Source organism: Pelodiscus sinensis, chromosome 5, assembly GCF_052426305.1.
Source record: "Pelodiscus sinensis isolate ZL-2025 chromosome 5, ASM5242630v1, whole genome shotgun sequence".
In the NCBI taxonomy this organism is placed as follows: Eukaryota; Metazoa; Chordata; order Testudines; family Trionychidae; genus Pelodiscus; species Pelodiscus sinensis.
Window position 1 is genome coordinate 66,018,691 of NC_143056.1, and position 17,346 is coordinate 66,036,036.

General features: G+C 42.4%; 1 protein-coding gene across 2 annotated transcripts in view; it reads left to right on the forward strand.

Moving 5' to 3' along the window:
- STARD9 (StAR related lipid transfer domain containing 9) overlaps window positions 1-17,346 on the forward strand; it is a 132,808-nt gene that overhangs the window by 89,039 nt on the left and 26,423 nt on the right. Inside the window, exons 21-23 of one of the 2 annotated variants that reach the window (XM_006135403.5) lie at window positions 1,727-1,774; window positions 9,817-10,007; window positions 16,156-16,642. In XM_006135403.5, coding sequence (XP_006135465.3) covers window positions 1,727-1,774; window positions 9,817-10,007; window positions 16,156-16,642 — 726 coding nt within the window. The remainder of the gene's footprint in view (window positions 1-1,726; window positions 1,775-9,816; window positions 10,008-16,155; window positions 16,643-17,346) is intronic. The other variant, XM_075927239.2, reaches the window with a different exon arrangement.

Below are 17,346 nucleotides of genomic sequence, written 5' to 3' on the forward strand. Positions count from 1 at the left end.
TTAATTGCGTGATTAAAAAATTTAATCGCGTGCGCCTCTCCTTTGATGCCCCCATGGCATTTCAATGGGGGCAGTGCTGCATGAAGCCCAGGATTAGCTAGAGTCCCCAGATGACCTCGTGCTCCATGCAGCGCTGCCCTTTTGAAGTGCTGTGGTCGAGCATAAAAGGGACAGCGCAACATGGAGCCCAGGATCAGCTGGAGTGCCCAGCTGATCCCAGGCTCTGTATTGCACTGCTCCTTGAAAACACCACCCCAGTGCCTCAAAGGAGGAGCACATTAGGAGCCTGGCCCTGGCTCCGCATTGCGCTGCTCCTTTGAGATGCCGGAGCAACGTGGAGCCAGGGATCAGCTGGGCACTCTAGCTGATTCCCGGTAGGGAAGTTAAAGACTAGTCTACTATCCGATAAGCAAATGCTTATCAGATACTCAGTTGACTAGTGGACTAGTCAATTCCTTCCCCCCCCCTTTTCTGTCTCTGTCAGATAGAGGAAGCAAAGGGGGGGAAGGGGTACTTCAAAGTGGCAGCACCACACAACTGTGCAGCGCTGCCACTTTGAAACCCCAAGGCGGCATTTCAAAGGGGCCGCTGTGGAGCCCTGGGTCAGCTGGGGACTCCCTAGCTGAACCCGGGCTCTGTATGGCATTTCCCCAGAATCCGGGGTCAGCTGAGGAATCCCCAACTGATCCCGGGCTCCATGTTGTGCTGCCCCTTTGAAGCGCCGCAATGGCACTTCAAAGGGGGCAGTGCAGCATTAACGCCTGCGATTAACATGTTAAAACATTTAATGCGTTAATCCTGGACTGCATTAATCATAGGTGTTAACGCATGTCAATTGACAGCCCTACTTTTCATCCTCCAGGAATGCACTGTTGTGCTCTCCTTCTCTCAGGATAACATCCTTAGATCCTCCTAAACTATTTTCTTTTAATTTTTATATAACAATACCTTTCTTTACCAAACAATATTTGGTATTTATTTGTTTTTTTTTTAAATGTATCACACCAGGTAATCTCCTCTCCCTCAAAAGGTAAAAATTTACAAATAAAACCTTTCCTAATAAGCTACATGATTCTGGGAGACTCGCTACACTGTTTTGAATATAAAAGAGGTAGACACTATGTTGTAAGCTCCCAGTGATGTGCATTAGATATCTGCACACATCTCAAGGCAGATATGATTGTACGTCACTTTTGCCTTTTTAGCAAGTGTTTGAATTGCCTTAATAAACCAGATAGGATTGAGGACTATTTCTGATTGATTTCCAGATTATGTAAAGATAGTAGAGTCCTTTTTGATGAGAATATGCTGTATTGTCTTATATAATATTATTTTCCATTTTACCATGCTTATCTTAAACTGTTATTCTGAAAATGAAATATTTTGATGTCCTTGCTCATTTAATTTTATCATAATTATTGTCGGTTACTGAGATCTTTTGTTTCTTTTTAGTAGTCTTTCCAAAAAATTAAACTAGTTACTAAATTGTTTCTTCTACCCTTTCACTAAGTGATAAGTGCCTCTGATTTCAGACAAGTGGATTTGCTCATGTGATTGAAATATTTCCCCTGATAGGGTCAGCATAAAGAGCTATAAAATAGGACTAACATGGTTTGAAGTACTCTGTAGATGTTGCAAAGGCCCTCTCTACAGAACAGATCAATGTTACATCATAGAAGTATATCTGAAATACAGTATTTACTGTAATATATTCTTTATTCCACAGTACAAAGCATATAGGCCATGAGGAATGTAAACATTCTGCTGAAACGAGGTAAGAGAATAACTTGAATTTAATATGTAATTGTACATTTCATCATGAGGTTTTCTGCACAGTTCTCTAGTCTGTAAATGTGTATGCATCCTTGTACAAACTTTAGGCATTACAGATATGTGAGGTTCAGGGAAATGGATACTGGTACAATGATGCAGTCAGCTTCTTCCTCTCTAATCTCTGACCTTGCCTCAGCCTATTCAGATGTGGGAATTGCACCATATTTCTCAGGATAAGGAACATTTAAGTTCACTTTTACAGTATTGTTTAATTCAGGGATGCGGAACCTGTTTTGGATCGGGGGCCATTGCCCCACAGAAAAATCAGTTGGAGGCCACACACAAGTGAGAAGCCAAAAAAAAAAAAGAAAATCCTCACTGACATGGCCCCTGACTGAGAAGGAGAAAGACACTCCTCACATTCATCTCCCACACCAGAGCCTTGGGGGGCCCAGACTAGTTGATTTTGTCAGAGCAGCAGGGGGTGCAGGAGTGCTAGCATAAGCCCTGCAATGCTGGGAGAGGCCCTGAGCTTCAGGGGCCAAATCCAGGCAAGCCAGAGGCCACATCCAGCCCCTGGGCCTGAGGTTCCCCACCCCTGGTTTAATTGCTTAATTTTCTGTATTTTGTTATCTGTGGATTTCACAAGTTAGAATTATTGGGAGGATGTCAAAATCATGCTGATTTTCTGGCCTCTCTAATCTTTCCTTTCCCCATTGGCTTCTGTAGAGAGAGGCAATCTGGACCATGATAACCAAAGTGCATTGTGTGTTTGCTTTGACTTCAGCACACTGAAGCGTAAGAATGGCAGTTCACAGATGAGACCGTATTGTGTGCTGCCACTGTGCTAGTCTTATTTCACAGCTGATGCTTTTTTTGATTTAGTGGCTTGCCAATCCTAATAAACGCCAATCCTAAGAGAGAGAAACCTAACATTCTAATGGGTTCAACCTCAAAGCTGTGCTGACCAGTTGTTGTGGGATTTTCAATGTTGTAAGTGCAATTTAACAAATGGATTGCAGCCTTGCAAAACATCATCTCATCTCAGGGTTCTTTTTCCAGTCAAACTGTGAGTGTGAAAATGTTGCTTCTGAGGGAATGGAGGGGACTGTTTCTGAAATGCTCCAGTTAGCAGGAACTGTGGAGCAACGGCACCAACTTCCAACATTATTCCAGCTCACATAGGACTAAATAGTGTCAAAAATGTTCAGGATGAGTGAAATTCACACCTGTGCAAAGAGTCAGCAATCTTGAGCCTTCTAAGAAGGGCTTACATATGACTCAAGCAGAACTCAAAGTGATGCAAAAGCTGTATGCTGGCTTTCTACACAGGGCTGGAGTTCACCCATTTGGAGTAGCACTCTGTCTCTGGGACTTCTGCATTAGTCACGACATAGCTTGCCATCTCCCGGGCATCAAGAATAATGGTAGCAGATCACCTCAGCAGGGACTTCTCCTCTCACCATGAGTGATTGCTACACCCAGATGAGGCTTGCACGATCTTCAAGAGGTGGGGAACTCTCCTACTAGACCTGTTTGCCACCAGACAAAACAAAAAGTGCCATCAGTTTTGCTTCCAGTGAGGAGTTGACAAAAGCTTTGTCAAAAGCTTGACAAATGCCTTTCTCCTGTCATGGTCAGGAGAGCTGATGTTCGTCTTCCTTCCACTCCCTCTTATCGGCATAGTCCTGGTAAAAATCAAATGAGACAAAGCATGGGTGATCATGGTTACCCCAGTATGGCCTCATCAGCACTGGTTTGGCATGCTTGTGAACCTGTCAACAGCCCTTCCCTGGCACCTTCCCAACAGACTGGACTTGCTATCATAGCCTTATGTCTTTCTACCTCTCAGCATGGGATGCTCTGTGGCTAAACCCACAGAGGGATTCCTGTGGAAGAATGTACCTGCTCGGAGGAGATCCAGCAGATCCTTTTGGGAAGCAGGAAGCCATCCTCTAGACTGACTTACCTGGCCAAGCAGACAAGGTTTTCCTGTTGGGTGCCTGGACGTGGCATTTGCCCCTCACATTCTTCTCTGCAGTCCATCTTGGATTACCTTCTGCAACTCAAGAATCAAGGTCTAGCTCACACTTCCATCAGAGTGCAACATGCAGCCATCTCCATGTTCCACCAGCCAATCCAGGGTCAGATGGTGTTTTCTTATGACATGACAGATTCCTGAGAGTTCTTAAGAGGCTTTACCCACAAGTATGGGCCCACAGTGGGATCTTAACCAGATCATATCCAGACTCATCTGTCCGCCCTTCAAGCTGCTGGGCTCCCGTTCCCTTTCCCGCCTGTCCTGGAATGTTGCTTTCCTGGTAGCAGTGACATCAACAAGATGGATCTCAGGGATTCTTGAGCAAAAGGAAGGGCAAGGTCTGTAAATATATTTTCCTGAAGCGGTGTCTCTCTCTCATTGCTGGACAGATGCTCAGATGCATTATTGGTATGCCAATCCTAACTGATGTTATTGGATCTGCATATTTAAGTAGTAGAAGGAGTTGGTCATATTCTTAAGAGGAGAAGGTAAGGCAACTGAAAAAAATCACGCTAGTCATTTTTTTCTTTCAGCACACCATCTTGTCAAAGAACTAAATGCCAGTCTTGCAGCATGACGATTTCCCTTCTGTAACCTTCAGAGATTTCCCTTTGTGATTGTTTTCAAAGATCACATATGGCTGTACTTTCAATTAATTCTGCATGTAATTATGTAACCTTCAGTGTCTCAAGAGGTAGGAGAAGGAGATGATATAACATGTTCATGGCCATTTTAGCACTTTTCCCTTGGGAGTTTGCAAGCTTTAAATTCTGTGCTATATTTGAGTTAGATATGTATAGCTAGTTTCTTAAGATGGTCCTGTGCAGTTGCCGTAGTCCTCTACTTGCTGTGTGTTATTCTGAGGCTGTGCTATGGGAAAGGAGCATTCTGACTGGACAAATGTCCTGGAGAGGGGATATAGTATAGAAAAATGCAAATCAGCAGATGGGCTAGAAACCCTGACTTGTAGTTGGTTTTATTGCCAGCCTGTTTTGCTTTGTAAATATAAGTAATGTCTTTGTAAAAAAAAAAAAAAAAAAAGCTTTTATTTTTTGTTTAAACAATAAAGAAGCATTTAACTGGAATGCAGATAGGAAGTAAGAAGAGGGAAACCGTCTGATTTGAATGATGGTTTTTCGGTTATTAAATCAGTACAATTGTGGTGTGTTAAGGGCACACTATTTTTGTTTTTGGTTTTTTTTTTTTTTTTTGGCAATACTACTTCGCTTGAGTTTCTTGTTTTGAGCCTTAGTGTTATATTATGAGAAGCGCTGTGCTTCATTCCAGTGCTGCTGCTGCCATAGTTACTGAAAACTGCATTATGCTGTAGAAGCCGCCAGCCTCTGCATCAACCTTGGAAGTGTTTGGGAAAGAGGGGAGGGGAATTACACAATAGGACTCCAGAAAGCTGACGACAGAACAGGCTGGAGAAAATGTGAATCTACAGCAGGTTCATTTAACATACCTAATGCAAACTTTGTGGATAGAAAGAAGAGATAAAAAATAATCCAGCTTTGTTGTTATAGTATGAAGATTTTCTCCATAAATTACATTTAGGTTAAGGTTGGTATTTTTTGGCTGCTTACTAAATACTTGTAAATGTTTACTTGGAGGAGAATGAAGTGTTAATATTTCTGTTATTTGGTAAATCTGCACGCACAATATTAATTTCTGCTTTGTTATGTACAATTCTACAAAGGGAATTTATTCTGCCTTCTATTTTTAGCTTGCTTTTTGACATGCTGTTTACCACTAAATGCTGGTCTTGTCCTGATGTTAAATTATTTTATTTCCTAATTGTGTGTGAGAGAGAGCGAGAGAATATAAGGGATAGAAAGGATGCAGGCACTAGAGGGAACTGATCCCTGCTTGAAATACATAGATTGAGAATCTCTGAAACAAGATGAAATCTTACTGGTATGTCCAGTACAGGGTGTGTTTCTATGGACCAATCAAGCAACCACCTGTACCTATCTAAGAATGCGCTAGTTTGTTTTTGTGACATAAGATGACCTTCATTTTTATTTAATCATTTAGATGTATTCTGAACATATAAATTGGACTTTAAATTGCCTGTTCGAAAAATTCATCTACCAAATATGTTGTCATTTTATTTTCTTGTTTGTCTATTGTCACTTCATTTGTAATTTCACTTTACTTTATCATTTTCACAAACCAGAGAGGATAATTCTGGGTGACTGTAAAGCATTCGGAAAGTAAAAGGGAAACATTTTGGATTCATGTAATCAATTTATCACTGAATGTAGAATAATAGGTCTGAATCCCAAATCCAAGCACATCACTTATCCTCAGTGCCAGTGGAAAAACACTCCATGTTCTACCATACCTGTATTATATAAGCGACAGTCTGTGAATTTTCATCATCTCTCCTCCTTCTCCTCCTCCTCCTCAGAGAAACCATTATCAGGCTATGAATGTGGCTGGTTGGTGTTCAGTCCCAGCCAGTGCATGGTTACTCAAGCCTTTCTTCATTGCCATGTCTGATTTTTATCTCATAATACTACTAAAATCACACAGAAAAAAGGCAGGGACACTGAAATGGCAAGAGAATTGTAACTGGCATGTGTATCTTGCCATTTTAGCAAGACAATATTCTCTTCCTCTATTACAGAACCAATAACCTCAGAGAGGTAAAGATCCATAGCTATTTGTCCCTATAATGAAAACATCGGATTATAACAGTATGCTAATAATTGTAGCCATGGTATTGTCTAAGTGTTACAAAGCATTTTTGAATGCAGTGGGGTATGGGTATGCTTCTGTGTACTGTGTCTTTAAGGGACATATTCCTAGTATATAGAGCTTTCAATAGCGTAAGTAGGTTTGGCTAGTATTGTTCTGCTGAATGTGCAAACTCAAAACCGTTAACAATGGGGAGGATCACTAGCTTCATGCCAATTCAGCAAAAAGAAACTCTTGTGAGGGGCTATGCTAGTGCTCTTGGTACTGCAGCTGCTGCAGGTAACCCACAGGCAAACAAAAGATGAGTTGTTTAAACTGTGACACTTAGCACCAGTGTTTTTTCCCTGCTCCTGAAAAATGTATACTGAGAACCTCCATTTCCCCAGCTGATATTTACTTATCTCTGGAAGGCATTTGATGTCTTAGGATCAAATGCAATGTATGATTGTTACTGTGTTATCTTTTTGATTTCTCACTTGTAAACATTTTGGGATACGTAACTTGGTTAATTTATATTAAGAATGTTTGAGGGTTTATATACAGAAAGCTACAACCAAGAAGTGTTAACTTGAAAAGATTATTAAATAGTATGTTCTGTAGAGGAAATTGTTTTGGTTTTTAGAGCACAGTTGTGGCATGGTAGTTATTTATTTGTATTAATATTATCTAAATCTGCATTTTTTTTTACATTATTGGCAATGATATATACAGATCCTTCATGTCTTTGTATTTTTTCCATTAGTGATGATTATACACACACAGATCAGCTGCCCTAATAATACTTAGCATTTCCATAACTCCACAAGTTTAAAGTACTTTACTAAATGCTCATTAGTCCTCCCAGCAGCTTGTGAATGAAGATGTTTTCCTTTTATATATAGGGCCTAGAGAGGTTAAGTGATTTGCCCAAGGTGACACTTCCAGTCAGTGACAGAGATAAACCATCATCCAGGTTGCCTAACTGCCTCTCCACTCTGTCCACCTTTTAAAATGAGCAAAACATTTATATGCCAATAAACAAAATATAATAGAACCTTGTTTACCCCATTCTCCCTTAACCAGCTTTCCACATTTACTGGAAAAAAAACCCAGGACTCCAGGGCAAGATGAGGGTGAGCTCCCCTGTGGCTGCTAGATGGTGCTGCAGCCTCTCCTTTTCCAATTTATCCAGAGTTTTGATTATCTGATGTGGCTCCTGTCCCAGTTAGACCGGATAAACATGGTTCTACTGTACTTTAAAATTCTAAACCATTATCAGAATGTATGTGCAGACTTAAAGCTTACAGGAACTATGTTGTTTTTTATTTATACCAATGTAGTATGTAAAGACCTCAATTGAGATTAGGGCCCTGTTGTTTACTATGTACAGAAACAAGAGGCAGTCTTTGCCCCGAAGAGCTTATGATGTAAATATGTAAGATACAAAACGTGAGAAGGGAAATAGAGGCAACAAGAGATGAAGTGACTTGCCAAAATTACAGCAAGTCAGTAATTGATAAACCCATATCTTACGATTTCCATTCTGGCTATCCTCTAAACTATGTTGTCTGTCCATTAGACTTACTTTTGAAAATTATATGGGGCAAAAGACTTCTGGGTTAATTCAGGAAAAAAACCTATTTGATGTCAATGAAAGCATTGTCTGAATAAGACCTGCAGGATTTGGACTTTGTTTAAAAAGCAGTTTCTTTCACTGGTCCACCTGTCTTGAGTTCTGAGTTATATACCTTGAGTTGATGACACACACACCCCTAACTCAGAAATGGGATGGTTATCTCATGTGCTTCTGATATCATCAGTTCTTGAAGAGCAAATATGAACTCCTTGAAGAATGGATGTCTTGGTGAATTGATAATAGGATATAGAAACTTTTAGTTCAATAGTAGGTCATCAATTCAACCTAGTCCAGGTGAACAATTGGTGGTCTCAATCTACTTTCTAGAGCAGTGATTCTCAAAGTGTGGGACCATCTTGCAGGTCAGCTGCGGCTTGGGGGTCGCTCCCCAACCCCTCTCACCCACTTGCACCCTACCTCCTGCCTAGATCCTGTACCCCATCCCTATCATGCTGCATGGCAGCCCCTTCCCACACACTGAACCCCTCATTTTTTGCCCCACCCCAGAGCCTAGAGAAACCCATACAATCTATTAGCCCTGGGACCTCTGAAGAGTTACTCTGGCCTGTGGGAAGCCCTGAACCTCAGTTCTTCCTCTCCTCCCTCCCCATGGAGTTTGAGAGGAGTATGGTATCTTAGTCAGGGGCCACATAAGTGAGAGTTGGGGGGGGAGGTCGTTTTTTGTTGTGGTGGGTTTTTTGCTTTTCACCTTTGTGTGGCCTGTGACTGATTTTTCTGTGGGCCAGTGTTCTCTGACCCAAAAGAGCTTCTCACCCCAGCAATAAATAAAGACAATATTGAAACCTTTTATTTTGGACATAAATTAATATTTTACTTTATTTAAAACAAAGTTTGGTTAACATGATAAAGTTAAAGTGCTTAATTTATTTATTAATTATTAGGAATGTGAAAGGTTAACCAATTCCCCGGTTAACCAGTTAGCATCACCCTAAACAGGTAATGCTTACTTATTCCAGTTAACTGGTATACCCAAACCCCATCTTCGACCCTGCACCTTTCCATTAATATCATAGAGAAGTTCGGCCCCTGACCACTTACCAAATTCTTGGAGTGCCATCCATCATCAAAAATTATTGCCCACCTCTGATAGAGAAGAAGCAACCTGATCTAGCAGTTAGAGCAGATAATTTGGTGATGAGACCTGGGCTCTTGACTCTATTGGTGACTGACTCTATAAATCTGGATTATTTGCTTAACTTCCCTAGACCTTGGGGGGGGGCTTGACCTGTAACAAGAGAATAATAATCAAGTGCCACTTTTGCAAAGCACTTTAAAATGTTAAGATGAAAGGCACAAAATATACAAAGTATTTTACATATTTAAAGAAAAGGCTCTCCTTAGGATTACCTTAAACAAAAATGATCCATGACCATATTAAAAAAATTTCCCCTGCTATTAACTTTCTAATAATGGAATTTTGTTTTACCGTGAGAAACCTAAAGTGTGGTGGCATTTACTGTTTTAGATGGCATTGTGACATATTATGACATCATATGCGCATATGGTGATCTGATCTTGGCATAATTTTCTAGCCTTTGAAAATATTTGTACACCCACTAACTTGAATTTTGTCTGATCCATGCATCTGTCTTACATAAAAATGTGTTTTAACAAAAATGATGTTTGTTTCTTGGTATAAAGTAATTATCAACATTTCTCTCAGCAGAGAGATTGATGCTATACATGAAGAGTACAGGCAGAAGCTGAGAGATCAGGAAGCTTTCCACCGGGAACACATTCAACAGCAGCAACTCTATGTTGAGGATTTAAAGCAGCAGATCCTGACCGGACAGATCAAAGCAGAGCAGGAACTAGAATATGACCAGGCACTAATCAACCAGCAGATCAGAGAAAGTGGGTGTACATGTCTTTCTCTCTTTCCATCTCTTTCTCTCCTACTTCCCTTCCTTACTGCAATTCTTCATCTTCTGATTTCATTTTTCTCCTCTACATTTTTGGACCTGTGATTGGAGTCTTTGATAGCTCTCCTAATAAGGACAATAATAGGAGAAAATTAACGATCAAACTTTTAAATGTTCTGTTATCTCTTGGATTAATCCTGGGAAGCTGAAACCCAAGAGGGTCTCTCAAGGCTGAGATAATTCCCGATGAAAGGCATATAGGAAGTTGCCCTCTAAAGATAGACTGTTGTGCATACCCAACACACTGATGGAACAACTCATGTTTGCAATTGCAGTAAAGATCTGTGAGTGATATATACTGCCCACTTTGCCCACAGTATCATGCTCAAGCTGCTGTTCATAGGAAAATGTGTGTGTGTGTGTGAATATATATATATATATATATATATATATATATATATATAGGCCTGTGGCACTGATTGAAATCTTCTGCAGATTTCATGTGAAGCCTAAACAATGAAACTCATTAAACTTCAGAGAGAACCAAAAATAACAAGAGGGACAAATTTGAAAAAGAAGGGAGATAATTTGTTTAAACTCTAGATTAATACACTACTTAATGAGTTTTACATCAAACACTAGTGTGTAGAGGAACCAGAATTTCACCTACTTCATGGAATCATAGAGTTGGAAGAGACCTCAGGAGGCCATCTAATCCAACCTCCTGCTCAAAACAGGACCAACCACAACTAAATCATCCTGCTAGGGCTTTGTCAAGCCTGCTCTTAAAAACCTCAAAGGAAGGAAATTCTACCACCTCCCTAGGCAACCAATTCTAGAGCTTCACCATCCTCCTACTGAAATAGTTTTTCCTAAAATCCAGCCGAGCCCTCCCCATTGCTCCTTGTCCTGTCATCTGCCACAACTGATAACAGCTTGGTTTCATTCATTTGCTTTGGAACCCTCTTTCAGGTAATTTGAAGGCTCAGATCTTCCTCACTCATCTCTTTTGCAGACTGAATTAGCCCAGTTCCCTCAGCCTCTCGTCATAAATCCTGTGTTTCAGCCCCCTAAACATTTTCATTGTCCTCTGCTGGACTCGCTCCAATTTGTCCACATCCTTTCTGTAATATGGGGGCCCAAAACTGGATACAATTCTCCAGATGTGGCCTCACCAGTGCCAAATAGAAGAGAATAATCATGTCCGTTGATCTGCTGACAGTGCTCCTAGTTATTGCAGCCCAATATGCCATTCACCTTCTTGGCAACAAGGGCACACTGTTGACTCATATCCAACTTCTCATCCGTGTAATTCCTAGGTCCTTTTCTGCAAAACTGCCATTTAGCCAGTCAGTCCCTAGCCTGTAGCTGTGCATGTGATTCTTTCATCCGTTTCGAAAATGCTTCATGGCAGCCCTGTACAAAAGTTCATTTTTTATCCTTCTAAAATTGTTAATTTTGTCTTTTTCTAAATGAGATTGACGCCTTCCAGCCAAAATGCTTTCATGTCTTTGTCAGCGGTGAGCAAGAAACGTCTTGCAGTATTTGAAGCAAAGTCTAATTATTTCTAGGTTAAAACTGCAACATTACTATTGTCTCTTCTTTGTACATTCAAATGGAAGCTACGATGGAAGAACTCAGATTGTTAAGGATGTTGATTTACAGGTCTTCAGAGATGGCATAGTGATCTGTAATATACTGCATCCTTGCTATATAGACCAGTCTGGGAAAAGACTGTGTTATAGGAATGTCACCATGTCTGTTTTGGTCCTCAGGTGAAAGTGATTTGGTGACTGGAGAATGATATTTTACTGATGGAAACAGAGCACATCCTCAACTATCCCTAAGCAATGGGCCAATGACATGGACTTGGAAAAAGCTGGTTGTCAAAAAAAAAAAAAAAAGTTGGGTTTTCTAGCCTCACTGACAAATTAAAATAAGAGGTGGTGAAGACAAAAAAAAAATCTATTGAAACAGTATTTGAAAAACCAGGAAATGGACAAATGATCAGAACTTGATAGGATCTGGGCCTTCTAGGTTGAGCAAAGTTGTTACATTCTTGAGAAACTTTTTCTGTAAGAACTAAGACTGGAAAGGAATAGCACATCTCATTTGCAAAACTGGATATTTAATCCTGAGATAATTATTAACCATTATTTTGTCACTTAAGTCTAGCATTATGGAGACCTAAGCATAAATAAGGTTTGGTTGAACTTTTCCCTCAAAGGGTCCCATAGATTTTGGTGAAAATAACATTTCTGTCTGAAAGCTATGCATTTGAAATCCTTACAGATAAATGTAAGGTAGCTGTATCTGAGAGAAATTATCAGGAAAAAAATCTCTTCTCGTGTTCTCTTATTTGTGTATTGACAGCACCTTGAATGTAGACAGTTTCCCTCTTTACATTCATTGTCAGTGAGAGATAAACTAACTAGGAAAGTACTTTGTCAACATCAACAGGGGAGCACAGAAACCCTTATAATAATTTTTTTTAAAAATTAATGACCTTGTTTTAAAGGATGCTTTATTGGAAAATGTTTTTAGTAAGTTAGAAGAAATGTAAAGGTGTCAGTTCCCCATTAAAGTTAAATGCAGAGCCCTTTATTTCATAGTATAGTGATTGACTTGAGTCTCCAAATTTAACAAAATTATTGTTCAGAGGATAAATGACAGTTTGGGTTTTTTAAATCTAACTTTTCCAGTGAAAAGTTTTGGAATTTTACGCCTGAGTCCCATGTCCTGTGGCCATGTTTGAAATTAAAGAGAAGGTGGCACCTGCCATCATCAGAACCCCCTTTGAAAAGCTGAGAGATGTCCTGGAATCTGCCAAGTTCTCTCATGTGATCTCCCATGTACAGTCTTGCTCCCTGGCTTCATTTCTGATCCAAATCTCTTTGAAATGAGTCAGTCTCTCTCCATTGATTTCAGTTGAAGGTGGATTGGGACCACCACTGCAGGCAGCCCATCACCTTCAGTTTCTTACTGCTTTCTTTCTGCTCCTGCAGGGCCTTCTAATCTCTTGTGAACTTTGTAAGTGAGAGTTCTAGTTTGAGAGACTTGTTGAGATCTGTTGAAGTGATGCTCTTTCTAGAACACTAGAGGACATTCACTAGAAAGAGAAATTTCTGCTGTTGCAATGGGATCTGCTTGTCAGACAAATTTTCCTTCAAATCTCTTCCTGCCTTCTCCATATCTCCTGTTTCTGTAAAAGGCTGAAACATGATGGAAGGAGCCAAGGGGAGGGGAGGACTAGTACGCAAAGTTTCCTGACAAGCAGAACTTAATTAATTTAAACAGCTTTGTCAGACAAGGACTCATGTTGGCAGTCTCCTACCAGATACACAGAAAGCTAGCAGAGTGGGGAGAAACTGAGTTTGTGGAGAAGAAAGTATGGTGTGGGGATAAGCAGGATTTGAGCCGGCGTTTCATGAGTGGCTGTAGAGGAGCAGAATCTGCCATCCTGGCTCTATAGGCCTGTTTCCTGTTCCTGTCTAGCTTCACTGTTCAGTCCAACTGTGACAGCTTCTAGTTTGGGCGCGAGCGAGTAACCCTCTCATGCCGGGGTTACGGCCCTGCGAGCCCACGTACGTAAAGGTTCCAGTGCGTACTGCTCGGTGGAATCAAGGAAGTGAGGGAGGGCGAATGGGGGGCTAAGGGAACCTGGGCCCTCCCTCTCCACCGGGTCCCAGCCCGGGGCCCTAAGGGTTTGGATCTTTAGCCCTCACCCGGCTGACGGGGTCCCACCCCGTAACGCGTCAGCCCACAGGCGCCAGTACGGCCCTGCCCCAGGCTGCTTCCTAGCCTCCCCCAAGCTCCGATGGGATCGCGGCCCCTCAGCCCTTACCTCTCCGCCGGTGGCCTGTCTCCGTCCTCCTCCGGTGTCTGGGCCTTGCTCCTCAGCCGGGGGGGAGGGCTCGTCCTCCAGGCATCCTTTCCCCCCCCTTCTGGCCCCGGCCCCAGGTTTAAATAACCCACCGGGGTTTGCGTCCCTGACGTCCGCCCCGCCCCTGGCATTGATGTCCCTCCTGTGTCACGACGTAGGAGGCGGGGCTGCGTCCCGGCTTCCCCCACCCCCAGCATGCTCGGGTTTGTCGGCGCGGCCGGGAAACGCCGCCTGCTCCTGCCCTGCGCTGGGTGCAGGGAACGCGGCATCCCAGCAGGGACTCCGTGGGGGCGCGTCTCTTGGGTTCTCTGGGGGGGTCCTGGCTGCGGCCCTCCCCCCAAGTGCGGGCCGGGGTCAGACCGTCACACCAACTAATCAGGAGTTTGACCAGCTAGGCCAGGGGTGGGCAAAAGGGCCTCCGCAAGCCAGATTTGGCCCGCCAAGCAGGTTGATCCAGCCTGCGGAGACTGCCACTCCCCCAACCCCAGGCAAATTAGGGCCTAATGTCGGGAGTGTGCTGCACCACGCCGTGCTGGAGGGCAGAGAACAAGAAACTTGGTGTGTTCCTCCCTGCCCCCAGGCCAATCAGGGCCTGGGGCCAGAGAAGTGCACAAAATTTCCTCAAGGAGCGCGTGATGCTTAGAAGCCTAATTGGCCTGTGGGCGAGGGGGAGTGCATGAAGTCTCCTCTCACCCGGGAAGGGGCTTAGCACTTAAAGTCAACCACCACCTGCTGCTGAGCTGGCGGTTGACTCTAAGCACAGCGCTTCCTTTCAGGGTGCAGGCAGGGAGCGAGAGACTTCGTGTGCTCCACATCCCCCAGGCCCTAATTGATCGGGGGCAGGGAGGAAGCATACAAAGTCTCCTCCCACCAACAGGGGCATGGGTGCCTAGAGGTGGTTCTCTGGGAAGAGGCGGGGGCAAAGACTTTGCACACTCTCCCCACCCCCCGATCAATCAGGGTCTGTCCTTCTGTCGGAGGTCCCACCCCTTCCGGGGCAGCCCAGGTCCACTTCAAACATCTCTGAAGTGGTCCCTAGTCAAAAATTATCGCCCACCCCTGAGCTACGTAGTATGTTGCCAGACTTATCACAGACCCCAGTGGTAGGCTTACTCTGGCTTTCCCTGTGCCCCCTATGGACCCAAAAAGAGCAAAATTGCAGGCAAAGGTTCATTAGAAGCCTAATTTGTAACTCCTACTTTCCTATGGCTTGGCAGGAGAAGGCTACAAAAGAGAGGGACAGAGCTGAAAGGAATGGGGGATGTGTGCTTTCCATCTTAAACCTGAAGATGTTAAGCTGTTACACAATCTCAATATGAAAAAAATATTTTCATTCAATCACTTTCTTCCCATAATTCATTGAGCTAGAATTCCATCCTGTCTGTACAGACACACGAAGTTCTGCATCATGAGATCCATTATGGTGGAAGTCTCTACTGCCATGCACCTTACAAAATCATTGATAGCAGAGCTGCCCTTTTGCTTGAGCTTTATACATTAATCCCCGTTAAACTTCTGTTGCTGTTTAAAAGCCAGAGAAATTTCCAAACAAAAAAAGTTCTATATCTTATACTTGGGAGAACTATAGAAACAACATATGCTGCAGTATGCACACAAAGGGGAGCCAACAGGCTTGCTGAGCCTTGGGCAAAGTTGGGGGGGTGCGGCTCTGTGCTCCTGGAAGTGGCGGAGCTGGGGACAGCCAGCCCATAACACTTCCTGGAGTGTGCCCTGCCACATTCCCCTCACCTGGAGCTGCCTGGAGCATACCACGTGGAGCTTAGGTAGTGATTTAAAGGGCTTGAGGATCTAGCCACTGCTGCAGTAACAGCTTCTTGTCCTGTTATCAGAGGTTAAGTAACATAATTTTTTCCCCTTCTCTTTATAACAGTCTTTTAGGCACTTGAAAGCTGTTGTCATGTCCCCTCTTAGACTAAGCAAACTCAATTTTTCAGTCTTGCCTCATAGGTGATGCCTGCTTCTGCCCCATCTGTGTACCCTTGAGACTCCACACCCTCTACCCTAGAGAAGGGATCTTAGAATCAAGAAAGGCAGTGGGGATAGGCCAATAATGTACTGAAGCAGAACAGAAGAAATGTCTGACAGCAGCCATTTTAAATATCCTGATCTGGTTTCAATAATTCATACAAAGACTTAATGTATAATTGATTACAGGTACGTCTCTGCTGCTCATTGAAATTAGGAACAGGATAATAAAAATATTTCTAATATTCTTCTTTTATGATTTTGCTTTTAGACCAACAGTGGCTTATTAATGAGAAAAAACAATTGGCTTCCCTCCAGCAAAAGCAGAGGGAGTTTGCTGTACAAACAGAGTCTAAGTCATATGCAGAAGCTGAAGTGCAGAATACTGGAGAATTGGAGATTTGCCCATCCCCAGTAGAGAAGAACAGGAAGAGACTGGTACAGCTGGAACTTTTGCGGAGATATTCTTTAAAGAAAGCAGAAAGAAACATAAGACGGAAAAAGGTAAAGTTTCAGTTGGAGAGGATTGTCAAGAAGCAAAAATTACTGGAAGCCAAGAGAAACCTAGAACAGCTAGAGGCCAGCTTCTGGCTTAGTGAGGATAACTTGAAACAGTCCCAAGTCCTGAACCAGAATACCACAATTACCTCCTGGGAGCACAAGTTGCAAAGGAGAAGCAAGTCATTGGGTTCAAGTTCCTTGCAACACAGAAGACATTCTTTCTGTAATCTTTACCCACCACATGTACCCATTTACAGGTTAGTAATTTTTCATATTTGTTCCAAGTTTAAAAAACATTTGGTGCCCTAATATCAAGTGGCTTACTAAAAAAAGTTTATAAGAGTATATTAAGTCAAACTTTGCGTAAGTCAAAGCCCTGCCCCATCTTCCATAAAAGTAGTTCCACCATTCTCATTTCCCTTTAAGTCACCAGTCTCATTGTATGATACATTTTCAGACTGTTAGTCCTTGCTTTCAAGACACTGCTCCCCTGCCTAAATCTTTGACCTAGTCTCCTCTTTTACATTCTTCTTGCCTCCCTGATACGCTATTCACTGGCTCTCACTTGTCTCTAAGTTGGAATCCCTTTCGTAGATTCTTGGTCAAATCTCCATTTTTGCCTGATTCAAACCACTCCTAAAAACTCACTTCTGTAGCATCACCTTGAAAGATAAGCAGGATACCCTTAATCTCTCCTTAAACACCATCTTTAATACACTCACAACATTTAGACTACTAAAATATATATATCCTTTAGAGTATATATACATATACAATCTGATAGTACTTATAACCCTGCACCATACCTTTTTTGTTGATATCACTTGATTGAGAAGTCCCTCACTAGACTGCTCTTGAGTTCAGGAACTTGTCTTCTGTTTGTTTTCCTAGAAAGCACCCAACACTCTTGTGGGCATTTTTAAATAATTTATAACAGCAGCAGCATTGCTTCTTGTCTGTC